Source organism: Gekko japonicus, unplaced genomic scaffold, assembly GCF_001447785.1.
Source record: "Gekko japonicus isolate JY-2015 unplaced genomic scaffold, Gekko_japonicus_V1.1 scaffold182, whole genome shotgun sequence".
Taxonomy (NCBI): Eukaryota; Metazoa; Chordata; class Lepidosauria; order Squamata; family Gekkonidae; genus Gekko; species Gekko japonicus.
Genome location: NW_015173128.1, coordinates 1,301,139 through 1,319,753, shown reverse-complemented (window position 1 = coordinate 1,319,753; position 18,615 = coordinate 1,301,139). Strand labels below are relative to the sequence as shown.

The window sequence follows — 18,615 nt, the reverse complement described above, 5'->3', positions numbered from 1 at the left end:
GACCTTCCAGCCTGCAGTTCAGCGTCTTAACCACTGAGCTTTTACTTTTAAGCAATTTTTAAAAAAATTCTAGCACAATCCCCCTGCCGCCGCCGCCCCCAAGCAGCATAGTTGGAAAAACCTGTTCCCCTCACACAGAAGCAGGAATTCGAATGTCCCTTTACTGAGTGGGAAAACAAGTATTGTTCCCCTCCCCCCCCCAAAAAAAAAAGTTTGATCCATTAAGGGCTCAGACAGCATGTAAGTTAACTGTAGGATTCCTCTGAGAGGTACAAGCATTTTTTAAAAAAAACATTAAAACCAACCAGAAAAACGATAATACAAAACCAGGTCAGTTGTGATGGCCTGCAGGAGGCACCGAAGCAGTCCTCAGAGGCAGACGGGGCTCGCGCTGACATTGCTAACAGCCACCTCGTGTCCGTTGCCGCCATTGCTGGGGTGTTTGTGGAAGTCCTCATCCTTGCAGAGGAGGTGGCGCAAGAGGATCTTGCGGAAGGTGCACCGGAAGTCCCGGATCCTGTACGCGTAGATGACCGGGTTAATGACCGAGTTGGCATGTGAGAGAACGATGGCCACGTTCATGGCCCACTGGGGGTTTTTCGCTGTGCCAAAGAGAGTGAGGCAGTTGAGGATGTGGAGGGGCAGCCAGCACAAGCCAAAGAGGCCCACGATGATGGCCAGGGACTTGGCGGCGTTGACCTCCTTCTGGAGGGTGGTCCGGGACTTGCTCATGAGCTCCATCTGGCGGAGCTGCTTGCAGGCCACCATGAAGATCTTGATGTAGATGCCCACCATGATGAGGAGAGGCAGGAGGACACAGCCGAAGAAGTTGAAGTAGACCATGTAGCTCATGGTGACCACGTTCTCAAAGAGGCACACAACTGGGCAGTCGCCCCTCTCGGTCTCGTTGGCGGGGTCCGTGCAGTTCCGGCGGGCCGTTTCCCAGCTGTTCCAGCCCATCAGTGGCAGGAGTCCAATGCTGAAGGAGAGGAGCCAGAGGACGGCGATGAGGGCCCGTGCTCGCTTCCCCGTCACCAGGCTCTTGTACCTGCAAGGGACCAAACAGTTCACTCAGGATGGCCTCACTCAAATAGGCAGCGTCTAAATTGTACCCATTTAAAGCTAAGCTCCTTTTGGACGTTTGCTAGAGTCCCTCAAGCCACCTTCCGGTCCCCTGCATCTTTTGGAAAAAATGCAGAAACCCTTCAGGGAAACTGCAGCCTTTCCCCTCTGAAGAAAGCCTCCCTCCCGGTTACGAACGGTATAGCAGGACTGTCACTGCTTTCTCTTGCTTTAAGAACTTAGCAGACTCTTTGTAACGGCTGCAGCCATTTGTCATCCGCAGCTGAGACCTATTTGCATGCCCAGCTACCAAGAGCAGCCTAGACTGCTGTGGTGAACAGGCCAGGAAGAGGCAAGAAGGAAGCAGGCCACAGCCAGAACAGTTGTGTCACAAACAGTCCCAAGGCATGGTGGGTGTTTAGACTATGTGAATTTCCTGATTTATTTATTTTTTGGACTCGGGAGAATCCTGCAGTGCCATTTTATAGGGCACCACAAAATAATGCAGAGTGCCTGCAAGGTTTTAAGTTCCCCAGAATGCTTCTGTGCAAAAAAGCAAGAAAAGGGGAAAGACGCATGACGCCTAAGTAATTTCTGGCACTCACCTCTGCAGGATGGAGGCCTGGTTGCTAGGTTTTATGGGAGCACACGCATCCATAAAGGAGAAAGGCATCACTGGCAAAAGTTTTCAGCTAGACATAAGGAAGAGCTTCCTGACAATTAGAGCGAGTGGTTCCTCAATGAAACAGGCTTCCTCGGGAGGTGGTGGGCTCTCCTCCTTTGGAGGTTTTCAAGCAGAGGCTAGATGGCTATCGGACAGCAATGCTGATTTTGTGAACTCAGGCAGGTCATGAGAGGGAGGGCAGGAAGGGTTGCCTCAGTGCTTAGTTCTCGCGGCCCTTTCTTACATGCCCAGGGAAATGCCGATCACCACTTTGGGGTCCAGAAGTAATTCTTCTCCAGGCCAGTTTGGCCAGGGATCCTGGAGGGTTTTTTGCCATCTTCTGGGCACGGAGCAAGGGTCACTAGGGGTGTGGTGGGGGAGGTGGTTGTGAATTCCCTACATTGTGCAGGGGGTTGGACTAGATGACCCTGGAGGTCCCCTCCAACTCTGATTCTATGTGCAAGTGGAGCCTCCATGTTCAGAGGTGGCCTACCTCTGAACAGGCCATTTCAGCCTCTGGAGCCCCAGTTTCGAGAACTCCTGGGGCAGTTAAGTGATTGGCCGCTGCGTGGGACAAAACGTTCCAAGGTTCGTATGTGCCCCAACCCACTTGCCTATTCAGTTTGCCTTCCCCGTAACCCAACCCAATTCAGGCCCTTCCAACCCCCCCCCCCCAATTCCAGCTCCCACAGCCAATGGCATCTCAGCACACACCCACTGCGATGGGGGGGGGGAGAACCATCCACCAAAACCAAAGCCACGTTTAATCGTTGGCTTCTCCCCTCCACCCCCACAGAAAGGTCCACTGTAGGAAAAGACCTGAGGGCTTCTGGGTGATGTGAGGAAGAACTGAGGGCAGGGGGTGGCAAACTCAAGGAGGCATGAACGGTTTGTGAAAAGGCGGCGGCGGGGGGCTGCCATCCCCCTTGCAAGCTCTCCCCAAAGGGGCGGGGGGGGGGGGGGCGTTCCCAGAACTGGAGGTTCAGCCGAGACCCAGGGATGTGGAAGCCCCACTACACACGGCCAGCGGAACCCAAGCGCAAAAGAGGTCCATGCTGGGCGGCTGCAAAGTTGGATCCCTGCTGTTGCCGCCCCCGCCTGCCCAAAGGTCCCCACCAACGCTCCCTCTAAGCTGTGGAGTCTCGTGACGAAAAGTTCTACTTTGTGAGCTGCTGGCATTAAAGTTGTGAGTGGGCCAATGATTGGGCTACTGCAAAAATCAGTTTGCTCTGGAGCCCTCCTTCCTGAGCTAGGACAAAAAAGTGTGAGCCGGAGTCTAAAAAACTGTGAGCGTTCACACCATCTCACTGGTCCCCAATGTTCCCTGTAAGCTGAGTTAGTGTGTGCTAGCTCACAGTTTTTTAGCCTCCGGCTCACACATTCTTGTCTCAGCTCAGGAAGGACGGCTCCAGAGCAAACTAATTCATGCCATAGCCAAATGGCTCGCTCACAACGTTAATGCCAGTAGCTCACAAAGTAGACTTTTTGCTCCCAAGACTCCACAACTTAGAGGGAGCCTTGGTCCCCACCCCTGCAGATCCCCTCCCCACACTCCTGGGAAATGTTGCTTTTACCCTTTGTGCCAGGAACCCTTTGCGGGAGCCCGTGGCAGGGTGGTCAGAGAGGCAGGAAAGGGCTTCCACTGGCTGGCTTACGAAACATGGGGAAGGGACAGCTCTGGATCAGCAAGGGGGGGTGGCAATACAGGCCAGGGCCATGTTTCCCAACTCTCCATCCCACACAAAAGAAAATACACCCCACACATGCACACCCGTCACTGTTACTTGTGTTTCTACTTAACATTCTGCTCAGGTCAGGGGTTTGTTTCATTCAAGGAGAGGACTGTGCCCCGGCATTCCCCTTGTCTGCCCCCAGAGCGTCCATGGAGACAAGCTGCCTCTCGTCCATTGGAATCTCATGCTGGAAAAGCCAGGGTGCCGCGCCAACCGGAGGCAAGGAGGGGTTGTAAAAGGTGTGGCTCTCCCGGCCCCTCCCACCCCACATCCCCGCAGCCAGGTATTCATTAGCTCGCCTGTCAACAGATCTGCTTTCTTCGGCACATCAGCAAGCCTTGGGGAGCCTCTGCTCGGGCAGGTCCGTGCAAGAACTCTGCCGCCTTGCCCGGTGCAAAATCAGCTCCGGACGAATCAGAGCAGAGCACAGGATCCTGCAAGTGGGACCCTGAATGGGACCCGTGGCTCAAAATCTGCACACCGCGTGGGATCCACTACGTGAATTCTTTCCGGTCGGTCTGAAGCCAGGAGGACAAAGTTTGAGTCCGGGGGCACCTTTAAGACCAACACAGTCTTATTCACGGCTGCAAAAGCAGTCCTCGCACAACAGTGGAAGAACAGGGATCCCCCCCCCCATAGCCCAGTGGCATGGGAAAGTACGGGGTTATTTCGCTTTAGAAAAATTTACAATATATACTGACAGATCATCGCTTGAAAGCACAGTCTTAGACCCGCTAGATAAATGGTTTCCTTTCCTTGAGAAAATAGATGCAGATAAGCTCATCTGTGGAAAATGGTCATTGTTTAAAGTTGATTCAGTGTTGAGTTAAAAACTCACATATAGAGTACAGTCAGGGCTATTTTTGGGCAGGAACGGAGTTCCGGCTGGCTCCTGAGTTGGCCATGCCCAGCAGGAACTCATTAGCATAATAGGCCACACCCAACAGCAGGAACTCATTAGGATTGGCTACATTAGGGGTGTGTGGCCTAACATGCAAAGGAGTTCCTGCTACAAAAAAAGCCCTGGGTTTGGACAACAAATAAGGTAAACAGAATAACAAGCAAAAGGTGGGTGTGGCTGGATAACCACACTTCTGGTAACATGGGGGTGCGGCCTAATGTGCTAATGAGCTGTGCTGTCAGGGGTGTGGCCTAATATGCTAATGAGTTCCTGCTGTTGGGTGTGGCCTGTTATGCTAATGAGTTCCCACTGGGCTTTTTCTACAAAAAGAGCCCTGAGAGTACTCATCCGGTTATTAAGCACCATCAAAGTATTGTAAGCAAAGGTGTTGCTCATTAATGATATTATTAACGTTTTACTTTCATATTTCTGTTTATGTACTTTGAAACCTAATAAAAAGTATATTTTTAAAAAATGAACAGAACAACGTCTTATTCAAGGTGTGAGTTTCTGTGTTCACAAACACACGGAGACAGGATGTGTCTCCCACCCTCCCCGCACAGCAGGCTCCCGGCAGGTTCCATCAAAACACCATATACAATATACAAACAATTAAAAACAGTTGAAACCCTCAAAATAAGAACATTCTAATAAGAGCTGAAGTAGCGTGTTTTGCACGCAACAGCTCATACCTTGAATAAAACTGTTGGTCTTAAAGGGGCCCCTGGACTCAAGACTTTGTTCTGAATCTTTTCAGTGTGACTTTTCAGACAGCAGGGCAGAACCCCCAGAGGGTCTGACTAGAACCGGCGAGGCCTGGGTCCGATTCCCCACTCAGCCGTGACGTTCACTCAGTAACCTCGGGCCAGTCACACTCAGCTCAGCCTACCTCACAGGGCTGTTGGTGAGGACGCGATAAAGGAAGAGAAGTACGTGCCATCTTGAGCTCCTTGGAAAAGGGGGGTCCCCAAAAGTGAAAATCTTTAAAACCTCGTTTCCTTGGGTTCGCTTTTGTTTGCAGATCAGGGAAAGACCTAAATCCCAACAGAGTCTGTGAACTGCTTAGGACAGGGAGTGGTCTCTTTTGTCTGAAAAGGGCTCCATGTACCAGTGATGCTGGATAAGCAATTAATAATGGACCCCGCACGCCTGCCCTTTATTTTCAAAATCTGGACGGAAAGTTTGCAGTCCCAGCACCGGGATCTCTGAAGGGACTGCTCCCCGCCGACACACACACTCTTTTGAGGGACTGATTCTCCTTTCTACAGATTGAATTCTCAAGAAAAGGTATTTGTGGTTTGTGGCCCAACAGGCTGGGGAAATGGTAATTTCCGAGAGTCTTCTAACCAAAGGTTATTTTAGCTGTAACAGATTCGTTTCTGCGTGGGTTGCAAGCAGACCTGAAAGGAACCATCACATCTAATACCTTGCCCCAAACTGGGCCACAGCCAGAGGCCTCCTGGCGTTCTCTTTGAATAAAACACATGCGCGCATGCAAAAACCAATTCTCCAAGCGAGCAGCGTCGTCATTGTGAACTGGGGCATACTACTCTGCTGTGAGAAACAGCTAAAAAAAAAAATGTGTGCGTGTTCTGTGCCATCAGGTTGTTTCCAACTTATGGCAACCCTGTGAACTCATTCTGAAACGTCCTGTGCTCAGGTCTTGCAAGCTGAGGGCCCTCGTGGCTTCAGTGATGGAGTCGCTCCATCTCCAGTTGGGTTTTCCTCTCTTCCTGCTGCCTTCAACCTTTCCTCTCTTCCTGCTGCCTTCAACCTTTCCTCTCTTCCTGCTGCCTTCAACCTTTCCTCTCTTCCTGCTGCCTTCAACCTTTCCTCTCTTCCTGCTGCCTTCAACTTTTCCTCTCTTCCTGCTGCCTTCAACTTTTCCTAATGTCATTGTCTTTTCCAGTAACTCTTGTCTTCTCATCATGTGACCAAAGTAGGATAGCCTCCGATTAGTCATTTTAGCTTCTAGGGAGAGTTCAAGCTTGCTTTGACCTAGAACCTACTTATTTAGCCTTTTTGGCAGTACACCGTATCCATAAAATTCTCCTCCAACACCACATTTCAAAGGAATCAACTTTCTTCCTGTCAGCTTCCTTCGCTGTCCAGTTTTCACACCTAAACATAGTAACAGGGACTACTGTGGTGTTCCCTCTAGGCTGAGTTAGTGTGAGCTAGCTCACCGTTTCTTAGCCTCCGGCTCACACATTTTTGTCTTCGCTCAGGAAGGAGGGCTCCAGAGCAAACTAGTTTATGCAGTAGCCAAATCGCTCACTCACAGCTTTAATGGCAGTAGCTCACAAAGTAGGATTTTTGCTCACAAGACTCCACAGCTTAGAGGAAGCATTGTGGTATGATTTATCTTCATCTTGGTCGCCAGTCACACACCCTCAACACTGCTGGATTACAACTGATAATGAAGCTCAAGGCAATGCATCCTCCTGGTCTGAAACCTATGTTTCCTGTCTCATTACTAATGCTGATTTCTCCATGCCTACTACTACTTCTCTGCATATCACATTTAATCTAATCATGCCTGCTATTGTCATTCACGTGCTATTGTCATTTGGCATCTAAAATCACTCCACTCTCCAAGATACAGCTAGAATGTGAGTCCATCTGTCCTTGTATCTGAAGAAGTAAGCAGTGACTCACGAAAGATCCTCGCCTGCCACAAATTTTGCTAGTCTTTAAGGTGAGATGGTTAGACAGTGTCATAGATGCAACGGACATGAAGTTGAGCAAACTTCATGTTGAGGATGGCGGAAGACCAGAAGGCCTGGCGTGATCTGGTCCATGGGGTCGCGAAGAGTCGGACTCGACTGTGCGACTGAACAACAAAGGTGCTCCTGGGGCAGGACTATTTTGCACCATGGGGACGGCTGGATGGTCGGCTCATCACTTTTGCTACGCACCAGAATCTCCAGACCTCGGAGAAGTCTGCCTCTTGTATCCCTGCATCAGGCACTGGAATAACCCCAAAGCAAACCCAGATCAGTGTCGTGTGCAGAAACACAAGGGAAGGGGTGTTATCACTCCTCTGAAGACTTTTTTTTTTTAAGGGAAACTTTCTGGGCTTAAGAGTGAAATGTGATTCCAGTTTTAATCCTGGAGGGGAGGAAAGCATTCCACAGCTAGCAGGCCCTGCATCGTCCAAAGAAACATGCGGGCTCTCCTCTGTCCCCCATGTCCCCCAGAGAACATCAGGGCCCTGCGGGACCTCTCACAGTTCCGCAGGGCCTGTAAAACGGAGCTCTTCCGCCAGGCGTTCGATTAGGGGCTACTGGCCGAACTTAGACCATCTCCTGGCTAGAGCCCCCGCTGGTTACTACCCCTATCTCAGGATTTGATTGGATTACCGCCATAGTTGGTTCTGTAATTGTTGTTGTTTACTGGTTTTAACTGATATTGTATTTATTAATTGTTTTAATTCTTTGTTATGTTATTTAATCTTGTTAGCCACCTTGAGCCGGCTTGTCAGGCGAGGTGGGGTATAAAGACAAATAATAAATAAATAATAAATGTTCAACGCAGAGGCGAAGCGGTCTCCGCCTTCACCCTTTAGCAAAGGCCTTGGAGTGTTTTTTCTAATTTTGTCTTATTAAATTATGGAGTCACTTTACAGCGACTGGGGAAGTTGGATTTAGGAGTCACGTTGCACTTTGACTTCCCCCGTACTCCCTCCCTGCAAGATTTCTGCCCCCTAAAGAGGGCACGGGACAGGTGACCCACAAGAGATAAAGAAAGCCCCTTGTTGCAGGTGGCTCAAGTGAGCAAGCCAAGCTACACAATGGAGGGGGGAGGAGGAAACAGAAGGAAAAGCCCAGGGCCAGTAGCCCAGGGAACTTGCAATCTCAAATATGGATCGCTACTCTTTCCTTCTGCCCCTGCTGCTCAAGAGAAACCCAACCTGCAAAAATTAAGACAGGAGATGAAGGTGGATGGAAGTTTGATTCAGCATGAGCCAAAGCCCCCTACCCGCCCCCCCTTGCACCAGGGCACATCAGAGACTGGGCAGAAAAACAAGATGGCGGCCCTGGGCCCAAGAGACTAGAGTTCAGTTCCCTTTCCAGTCAGAGACACGCTTGAGCACCTCCGAACAGGCCAGTCTCCCTCTGCCTCGGTTCTGCTGGGTGCAAAACAGGAAGAAGACACTTTCTAGAACCCTCACAAAGCCTGACATAGCAGGTCCTTTTCAAAAGCACTTAAGCGCAAAAGAGGTTATTTTTTCTCTCTCTTCTTTTTGCTTCCTTTCATTGGTTAATTTAGTAATTATGGATTCAGCCTTTAATGCTCAGAAGCGTCTTTGGAGTCAGGTCAGTCTGCTCGCAACAAGGATGATTTAATAATTCATGTCCAAAATGGGGTGGTTTGTTTTGATTTTTTTTTTAAATAAACTTTGATTCCATCTTTGTAATATGCCTATGAGGTTTGTGGTCTTCTTATGCCCATTTCACCTGAGGGAAAATCCAGACAACCGAGAGAGAGAGCGCTAGCTAATTATTAGTATTAGCCTATTAAAAGGGGCCGCTATGACAGCGGTGGGGGATTGTGATTCATGCTTACAACTTTGTGTGCTTCTTAAACACATTTGTCTTGGAAGCACAGAAACTTTATGCCGTATCCCCGACCCTCCACGTTTAAGGGGGAAATGCTGTTCAAACAAATTACAAAGATGATCTGACTGCAATGGTAACAAGAGAAAGACATTTTACTTACAAAAATAGAAGCACATCTTACATGGCCTGTTCATGTAGGTACATTTACTTCTTGTGAAAAGATTAACTTCAAAAAGGTTGACTTGCCACAGCTCCAAGCCCAGGGAAGAGAGAGAAGAAGAGAGGTCCCATATAAGATGGAACACAGAAGGCCAGCAACGGCCAAAGAGGCTCAACCTCTCAGGTCTACCCAAGTGGGAGAGAATTCTCTTAACCCTTTCCCTCCCTCCCTGATCCACTTGCATGCCGAGTTACAATATCCAGCAACTTCGTGGCCGAAGGGAAGGAGTCCTTGGGTCTCTGCTGACCCCCCCCCCCGCCACTTCATCCCCTTGCCATCTCAAGGCCCAGCAGCTTTCCAAAACCAGAGACACAAAGTATACCAGCCCTGAGCTACCCGCTTACCCCCCTCCGGCCAAGCGGCTGGTTGGACTGGTTCTTTGGCTCACAGCTGCTTTCCAAGCACCCAGCAGCAGCTCTGGGCAAAACCTGCATCTCCCGCACTCTGATGTTGCAGGAGGGCCCCAGCGGCTCTGGGCAAGGGCCGAATGGCCAGCATCCGGCCGCCTGAGGATCACTGGGATCCCGGTCTTCTTTGCTGAGCCTTCCCGACCACCTGGTGGACCTTTTTAAAACTGGAAGTACATCCTCCTCCTGGCTCATCTCAGCCTCTCCCTCCCTCCCCCCCGGGGACCCAGTCTGAATCCGGGAGACCTTTGATCGTTCCAGACTCCCACGGCCCGTCACTCAGAGGGCAGGGCGTTCTTGCTGGGGGATGGGATTTCACCCACACTGGCACTGGGGGGTCTTCTCTGCCCCCCTCCAACCCATGCAAGGGAGTATACCCCCTTCTGAGAGCCAGTTTGGTGTAGTGGTTAGGATTGTGGACTCTAATCTGGGAGAACCGGGTTTGATTCCCCCCTCCTCCAAGTGCAGCTGCTGGATGACCTTGGGCAAGTCATAGTTCTGATAAGAGCTGTTGTTGAAAAAGAGCCGTTTCTGTCAGAGCTCTCTCAGCCCCACCTGCCTCACAGGGGTGTCTGTTGTGGGGAGGGGAAGGGAAAGGAGTTTGTGAGCCGCTCTGAGACACCTTTGGGTAGTGAAGGGCGGGGGTATAAATCCGATCTCCTCCTCCCCCTCTTCTGGGGTTTCCCCAGGAGAGGAAAGAACAACCACCACCAGGTATTCAAAATAAAACTCACTGAAGAAGGGGAAAGCCTGGTGTGAGGGTGCTGCCAGCACCACAGGGAGGATGAACTGGGTGTCTCGTGTCAGGTACAAGAGCGATAAAACTAAGACCCGGACAGACCAGGTGGAAAGTTGTAAGCACTCAGGGCAGGAAGGAGTTTAGAATTTCTTTTGCATCCTGAGAACGGGCCTGATGAGGACAGACGGGGCCTGTGTCATCGGGAGGCAAAGAATGGAGAACAGCGGGGAGGGAGGGGGAACGGGAAGCCCCCAAGCCCAAGAGGTCACGGGATGGCGGGGGGGGGGGCTTTTCAAATTATCAAGGCCCCGCCCTTTCCGCCGGCTTCTCACTTGTACTGTTAGTAGCAGCAAAGGAGAGCGACACAGTACTTCCCCCTCACACACACATCTCCAGCTCAGATGCACCCTGGGAGCTCCACGGTGCCCATCCCTGTGCAGGGCCAATCTGGACCAGAATTGCAGCACTTGAGGAGAGGGGGGCTCAAGCCCCCCCCCACACACACACACCCCTGCCGTTTTCCCCAGCCTGAAATGGACTAGGGGGGGACTTTGCACACATGGATAGTAATGCAACCAAGTTTCCTCAACATGACAACTTTGGCTTCGGAAAAAAGTATAAGGGGGGGGGGGTCTTTAAAGTGTCCTCTCCCTACACACCACGGCAGGAAGGGTTGCCTCAGTGCTTAGTTCTTGAGGCCCTTTCCGACATGCCCAGGGAAATGCTGATCACCACTTTAGGGTCAGGAAGCCATTCTTCTCCAGGCCAGTTTGGCTGGGGACCCTGGAGGGTTTTCTGCCCTCTTCTGGGCATGGAGCAGGGGTCACATGGGGCGTGGAGGGGGAGGTATTTGCGAATCTCCCGCGTTGTGCAGGGGGTTGGACTAGATGACCCTGGAGATCCCTTCCAACTCTGGAGTTCTGTGATTTCATGACTCCGGATCTGGGAAGCGGCATGCTCCCAAAGGACCTCTATCAGCCCAAGCCAGGAGAGAAAGGACTTGTGCGGTCAGGCCATGTCCTGCATCGTTCTAGGTCATTCCAAACCCAGCAAGTTCACAGCCTCCACTGATGTGGCACCAACAAGCAGGAAACGGTGGCCTGCCACCCTCCACCCTCCATGTGGTGACTAATTGCTTGATTCAAAGGCAGCGTTGACAGGCTCCAGGGGCGTTCTCCCCCACCCACCCCCAGCCCTGCCACTCACCAGCAATCCCCCAAAGACATCACTGATCGCCAAAGCGCAAGTCATCAAAAACGCCCTGTTGACATGGCGGGGGGAATAAATCCTTGGCAAGCTGCCTGTGACTTGACTCTGGGCTCACGGCCAGAAAGACCCCAGTGGAATTCCGTACAGTTTCCTGGAACGAGGCACTCGGAAGGCCTGCCAACATCTGGCTTGGCTCGCTTGCTTGAATCTCCGGGGTTCTGGAGGGCGAGGGAGTCAGCATCCCCCGTGCCGCTCTGGACTTGGCAGGAAAGGGACAAGGAGCCCCTGAGTGCACCCCAGAGCACGCCTGAATGGTGCACGGACCCCTGAACCAAACAGTCCTCCTGCCATAGGTCAGGGGTTTCTAGTCATCCCCCCCCCCCCCAGTGGGCTTCCACCCCTGGCTTGCCCAAGAAATGCCAGAAATCCCCAGGGCAATTTCAATTGCCTCCGAGGCAATCACACCCGAATGTGCTTATGCAAAATTACCGTCTGGGACTAGGGTTGCCAGACTTCCCCTGGCCAGTGGCAGGGGATGGGGTTTTGTTTGTTTTTTTGCCAGATTCAGGTTGGGAAATGCCTGTGGATTTGGGGGCGGAGCCTGGGGAGGACAGGAACATCAGTGAGGTCCACTGCCACAGAGCCCACCACCCTCCAAAGCATCCATGCTCTCCAGGGGAACTGATTTCTGAAGTCTGGAGATGAGCTGTAATTTCAGGGGATCCCCAGGTCCTGCCTGGAGGCTGGCATCCCTAGCTGGGACCCAAACCCACACAGCCTGGCTTCCTCTGGCCCTGGAGAGCCATATTGTCTGAAGCGACCCAATCGAGGGTTTCTCAGTTAGTTCATCATCTGTCATTTTGAGTGAAGAATGGGGAAAGGAATGCTCTTTCCAAGGAGCTGTTTGCTGTTGATCAAAGAAAACGTCTGTGGGGCCTGTGGTTATGGAAGGGTTGTGGTTTAAAAAAAAAGAGAGAGAGAGGCCTGACATCTGTCATGAGGGACTGGACGGCTGGCTTCTCTTTTCAAGCGGTTGACATCATCGGGGAAACTCTGCTCTTGTGCACGACGTGGCACTTCCCACAACTGAACTAGCCGCTCAGTTTTCACCCTGCGATGTCCACACAACACATCGATTAAGCTCATGGAAGCTGCCGCCCCAGGATACAGCCCTGGTCACTGTCTCCGATGGTTTTTAAAGACAGTCTGAGACAAACTCACTGGGAACGTTAAATCTATCAACAATTACTAGTTGTGGATGACTAAAGAGAGCCTCCATGGTCAGTGCAGCCTACCTCTGAACGCCAGGCTTGGGGACTAAACAACAGAAGCTGGACTTCGTGCCCTGTTTTGTAAGTTTCCAGAGGGGGCTAGTTGGCTACTCAACGGCAGACCTTTGGTCTGATCTGGCAAGGCAGTTCCTTGACAGTCTCTCGGATCAGATTGTGACAGATGCAAGCCACAGCAGCTGGCAGGGATTCCCGCTATCGTGGGGGCCCTTCTTCCAGTGGTTGCAATTGTGAAAATGGCGACAGCTTGCTGTGGGGCACATCCAGATTCGAGGACAGCCCACTGTCACGGCTGAGTCCATCCTCTAGTACTCTTCCATCAGCTTCCACCACATTTTCTCCAAATGCATAATCTGTTCGCCAGAGGAAATGCATCATCTGTCTTAACAGATCTTTTCCTGCTATTTTTAGAATTTCACTGTTTATAAGTTCCTATTTTTATATATTTTTTATAGTCGATGATTTCTGTTGCAAAATTCAGGAATGCAGGCTTAACCCCGCGGGAAAAGTCAGCCAGCTGTTTTGCACAGTTTTGGAAAGGTGGGATTAAACAGTGATTTCAAACCCAGAACGAAAGGAAGTTTCAGGGGGCAGCGGAAGCTTCGCCATCACCGGCAAACCACGCCCCTGGTCCCGCTTTCCTCTCTGACACTGAAACGGTCGTATCGCTAGGGGTCAACAAGTTCGCTTTTCTACAACTGCTCCTTTCTGTCCCGTTGCCCACCTCTTCTGGGCTGCTGTATTCACCTGTTGAAGCCGAGCTGAGCTGAGCCAGAAAAAGAGATCAGTCACCCACCCCTCTCTCACTCAAGTGCTGACATAGAATCATAGAGCTGGAAGGGACTCCCTAGGGCAGTGATGGCGAACCTTTTAGAGACCGAGTGCCCAAACTGCAACCCAAAACCCACTTATTTATCACAAAGTGCCAACACGGCAATTTAACCTGAATACTGAGGTTTTACTTTAGAAAAAACAACTCATACCTTAACGTAAGATGATACAAACAATGTAAGGAAAGCAATCCCAAATGCTTACATTGATTTAAAATTATTTGGCAGAGAATCCGACACGTTAATGATGGTCTGGGCCTGGCTGGGGCGATGGCATGCGTGCCCACAGAGAGGGCTCTGAGTGCCACCTCTGGCACCCGTGCCATAGGTTCGCCACCACTGCCCTAGGGTCATCTAGTCCAACCCCCTGCACAATACAGGTAATCCACAGCTACCTCTCCCCCACTTCCCAGTGACCCCCACTTGGTGCCCAAGCTGTGTGACTCCTCCTCACATTACAAGAAGGCCACAATAATGCCCCCAGGGTTTCCAAAGGAACACATGAAGTGGACTTGGACTGAATCAGACCTTTTGGTCCATCAGAGTCAGGGATTATCTACTCAGACTGGCAGCAGCTCTCTAGGGTCTCCGACAAGAAGGTCTTTCTCATCACCTTCCCTGCCTGTTCTTTCTTAAGCCGGAGGTGCCAGGGGACTGAACCCGGGACCTCTTGCATGCCAAGCAGATGCTCCGCCACGGCTCCTCCCTCAAGCCTTAATACCGCTGACAGTTTTAGGATTTAGATTCTGCCACTGTTGCCTCCTGCTGTGGCCGCTCCCGGAGCCGAAAACGCGGTGATTAATTTAAAAAAAACCAAATCACTCGGAGGTGACTGAGTTTATTTTCATGTTGGCAGGGTGAGAGGAAGAACACCACCTGGTAACCACCGCAAATGAAAGGGACAGGAAAAGCCCAGGCAGAGAGGCCAGCTGCAAAGCCGGGGACGAGCACAGCGCAGGTCTGCAAAGCAGCCGCTGAAGTTTTTAAAAGGGCAGATTCTTCAGGGCCGCTCTCTCTTGCTCTCTCGCTCTCTCTCACGCACACACAAACAAACACCCGCGCACACACCGTCTCCACATGAAGGCTGCTGGCAATCCTGGCACAGCTGCACAGAACTGAAAGGGTGGCGAGAGACCCCCTTGGAAGGCCACCCAAGAAGAGCCCTGCTGGATAACAGAATCATGGAATGTTAGAGTTGGAAGGGACCTTGCAGGTCATCTAGTCCAACCCCCTGCACGCTGCAGGTGCGTAGCCGAAAGACAGCCCTACAACATACCCGAAAGATGGTCGTCCAGCCTCCGCTTGAAGACGTCCAGCGAAGGAGCACCCACCACCTCCTGAGGCAGTCTGTTCCACTGCTCAACCACTCTGACAGTTAGGAAGTTTCTCCTGATATTTACCCAGTAACGACTCCCTTGGAATTTCCACCTGTTAGATCTAGTCTTGCTTGTTCAGCATCCTGTTTCACGCCAGCCAACCAGTTGCTCTGGAGGGCCAATGAAGAGGGCACAGAGGCCAAGGCACTGGTATTCCAGGGTTTGCTGCCTCTGAATATGGAGGTTCCCTTTAGTCATCAGGGCTAGTAGCCGCTGATGGACCTCCCCCATCGTGAATTCAGATTATAATCCCCCTTTAAGGCCACCGACACTCAGAACGATCACTAGGCCCACTGATAGTGAATTGCACAATTTAATTACTCATGGAGTAAAGATGTATTCCCATTTGTCTGCCCTGAATCTATTGCCCATCAATTGGGTGATCCTGAGCTCTAATAGGGGGCTGTGGTGGCTCAAGTGGTTAAGACGCTGAACTAAAGGCTGGAAGGTTGGTAGTTCAGACCCGAGTTGCTGCAGGACGGAGTGAGCTCCCGTCTCTGGCCCCAGCTCCTGCCAACCTAGCAGTTCGAAAGCAAGAAATTGCAAGTAGATAAATAGGTACCACTTCGGTGGGAAGGTAACAGCGTTCCGTGCGCCTCGGCATCTAGTCATGCCGGCCACACGACCACGGAAATGTCTTCGGACAGCGCTGGCTCTTCGGCTTGGATACGGAGATGAGCACCACATCCCTAGAGTCGGATTCGACTGGCTTTCGAGCAAGGGAAACCTTGACATTTACCTTTAAGCTCTAATATCATGGGAGAGGGAGAAAAGGTTCTCTCTAAACACTCTCTCAGCCCCTTGTATAATTGTGTTAACTTCTTTTATGTCCCCCTTCGCTGTCATTGTTCTAAACTGAAAGTTCACAGACCCGTTAGACTTTTCTCTTAGGAACAGCGCTCCAACCCCGTAATCATCCCGCTTGCCCTTTTCTGTATTTCTTCCAGCTCTCCAATGCCCTTTTGGAGATATGGCAACCAGAACTGTACACAGTATTCCAAATGAGGCCGCACCAATGCTCTACACCGGGACATTACAAGATTGGCTGTTTTATTTTCAATCCCTTCTCTCATAAGAAGAAGAGATTGGATTTATACCCCGCCCTTCACTCGGAGTCTCAGAGCGGCTTACAATCTTCCTTTCCCTTCCCCTCCCCACAACAGCCACCCTGTGAGGTAGGCAGCCATTGTCTCCAAGAGAACTGACCTCCGTCACCTGGAAATCAATTGTAATCCCATGAGATCTCCAGCCACCCCCTGGAAGCTGGCAACCCTAGCCCAGGGTTTTTCACACAAGTACACAACAGGAAGTCTCCCATGAAGAGCACACAGGGCCTCTGGCGGTTCCACAGCTGTGACTTCTGTGGCTTTCGGACTTCCGGTCTTGGGGGACCACTGTGCTCTGCAGAGGATTCTGGGAACTTAAAGCCCTTCAGAAGAGACTCACTGGGTCAGACCCCGTTTCCTGAAGTGGCCAACCAGACAGACAGCCGACAAGCAAAGAATAGCGGAGCACAGCAGCCAAAGCCTACCCTGTCTCTCCCCTCCCCCAGCAACTGGCAGGGATAGACAGTAACTGAACATGGAGGTTCCATGTTCCCGTCATGGCTAATAGCCATTGCTGGACCAATCCTCCTTGAATTTACCCAATTCCCTTTGAAAGTCATTGAACCTAGCAGCTATTACAACGCCTGCCCACCCATCAGCTCTTCCTCAAGACCTGGTCCTTGGACCCTCCATTATCCTCACAAGTGAGGGAGAAAGACTAGCCCAAGGCCGCCCACCAGCTTCATGGCTAAACGCGGATTTGAACCTGGGTCTCCCCAGCCACACGCAGACAGTCTAACCCAGGGGTGTCAAACATGTGGCCCAGGGGCCGGATCAGGCCCCTGGAGGGCTTCTATCAGGCCGGCAGTGGAACTGGCTGTCTTCTGCTTCTTCTTCCAGTTCTGCTGTTGCTGCGTCATTGTAGGTTTGCAGCTTACAGATACACACCTGAACAGCACACTCAGGACTGCAACAGCAGAGAGAATTTGATGCACTAATTCAGAGCAAGAGGTGTCAGTTATCAGACACTGTTAAATAAACAAAATATTGCAAGAGTGCTAAATTTTTAAGCATTTTTTTTTATTTTTTAAGTTAAAAAACCGTTTGCGTTTGTGTCCTTTATAAAGTTTATATCTCCGCTGCCTGGCATTACCTTTTATGACACACACGGCCCGGCCCAACAAGGTCTCATTTATGTCAGATCAGGCACTCATAACAAATGAGTTCGACACCCCTGGCCTAACCTCTCCGCCCCACTGACTGACAGTTTATTGGTTCCGCAAGTGACTTCTTCACTGGATGCCCAATTATTTCCTTTAGACCGTCCCATCTACGGCTCATCAAGTTCACTGGGTGTCCCCCAACAGGGAACATTTTGGGTGAAAGAAAATAACAGCCAGCGTGGTGTAGTGGAGTGTTGGATTGGGATCTGGGAGACCCAGGTTCGAGTCCTCACTCTGTCATGGGTGACCTTGGGCCAAGTCTCACACTCTCAGGCGAACCAACCTCACAGGATTGTTGTCCTGAGGATAAAATGGAGGAGAGGGGAATGATGGAAGCCACTTTGGGTCCCCACTGGGGAGAAAGACGGGGTATAAATTGAAAACGTGAATAAAGTTCTCTCTCCCCACATCAGTCACACACCAGGTTACAGCTGGGCTCCACTACTGCCCCCTTGAATGGAGAGTACACTCCTAGGAACCCCCCAGTCACCCCCCACTGGCAGCACACAGCGGGAGAAGACCAACAAGTCAACCATCGGCCTTCTCCGACATTCTCAGCAAGCATCTGAGAAGCACCAAAACTCAGTTTGAAAACGTCTGGACTTCATGGCTACAGAGGGGGCCACCGCAGGCCCCAAAGTGGCTGAACACCGCCTTGGAGAGGCCCTGCCGGCTGCCGCATGGATTCCCTTTCTCTGTCAGTCCCAAAGCCCACACACCTCATGTCAGAGGTTCTCCTCATATAAAGCTTTCCCTTGCTCAAAAGCCAGTCGAATCCGACTCTAAGGGCCAATGTTCATCTCCATTTCCAAGCCGAAGAGCCAGCGCTGTCCGAAGACTTTTTCCGTGGCCATGTGGCTGGTATGACTAAACGCCCAGGCGCACGGAACATTATATACACGTTGTTTATTTAGTACATCTGTACTGTGCCCTTCTTCCAAGGAGCTCAGTACTACATATATCATTCTCCCCGCCTCCATCTTCCCCTCACAACAACCTTCCGAGGTTGTGTCAGCTGAGGGGGGGGGGGCCTAAGGTCACCCAGTGAATTTCATGGCTGAGGGGAGACTGTGAGTTCCCAAGCCAACATTCTAGCTGGCGTGTCCAAAATTCTTGTGAACTCAGCATTCATGGCAAATAGCCCTACTAGGTAGAGTGGTACTAGTATCACTATACTGAAGATGCAGAGGGTGCTAAGCAGAGAGCAGCTTGCCCAGGCATCTCTGAAGCTGAGACAATTATCTAAGTTAGACTGCCTCTGGATATGGAGGTTGGACGGAGGATTACTGTAATAGCTACCAGCTCTTCACCATCCTGTGACTTTGTCCACGGCGGTCACAAATGGCTGCTGAAG

General features: G+C 51.2%; 1 protein-coding gene across 1 annotated transcript in view; it reads right to left on the bottom strand.

The window, feature by feature from the left end:
- Nucleotides 1-200: 200 nt before the first annotated feature.
- ADORA2B (adenosine A2b receptor) overlaps nt 201-18,615 on the bottom strand; it is a 19,778-nt gene continuing 1,363 nt past the window's right edge. The window contains exon 2 of the mRNA XM_015422071.1: nt 201-1,048. Coding sequence (XP_015277557.1) covers nt 370-1,048 — 679 coding nt within the window. The 3' untranslated portion in view covers nt 201-369. The remainder of the gene's footprint in view (nt 1,049-18,615) is intronic.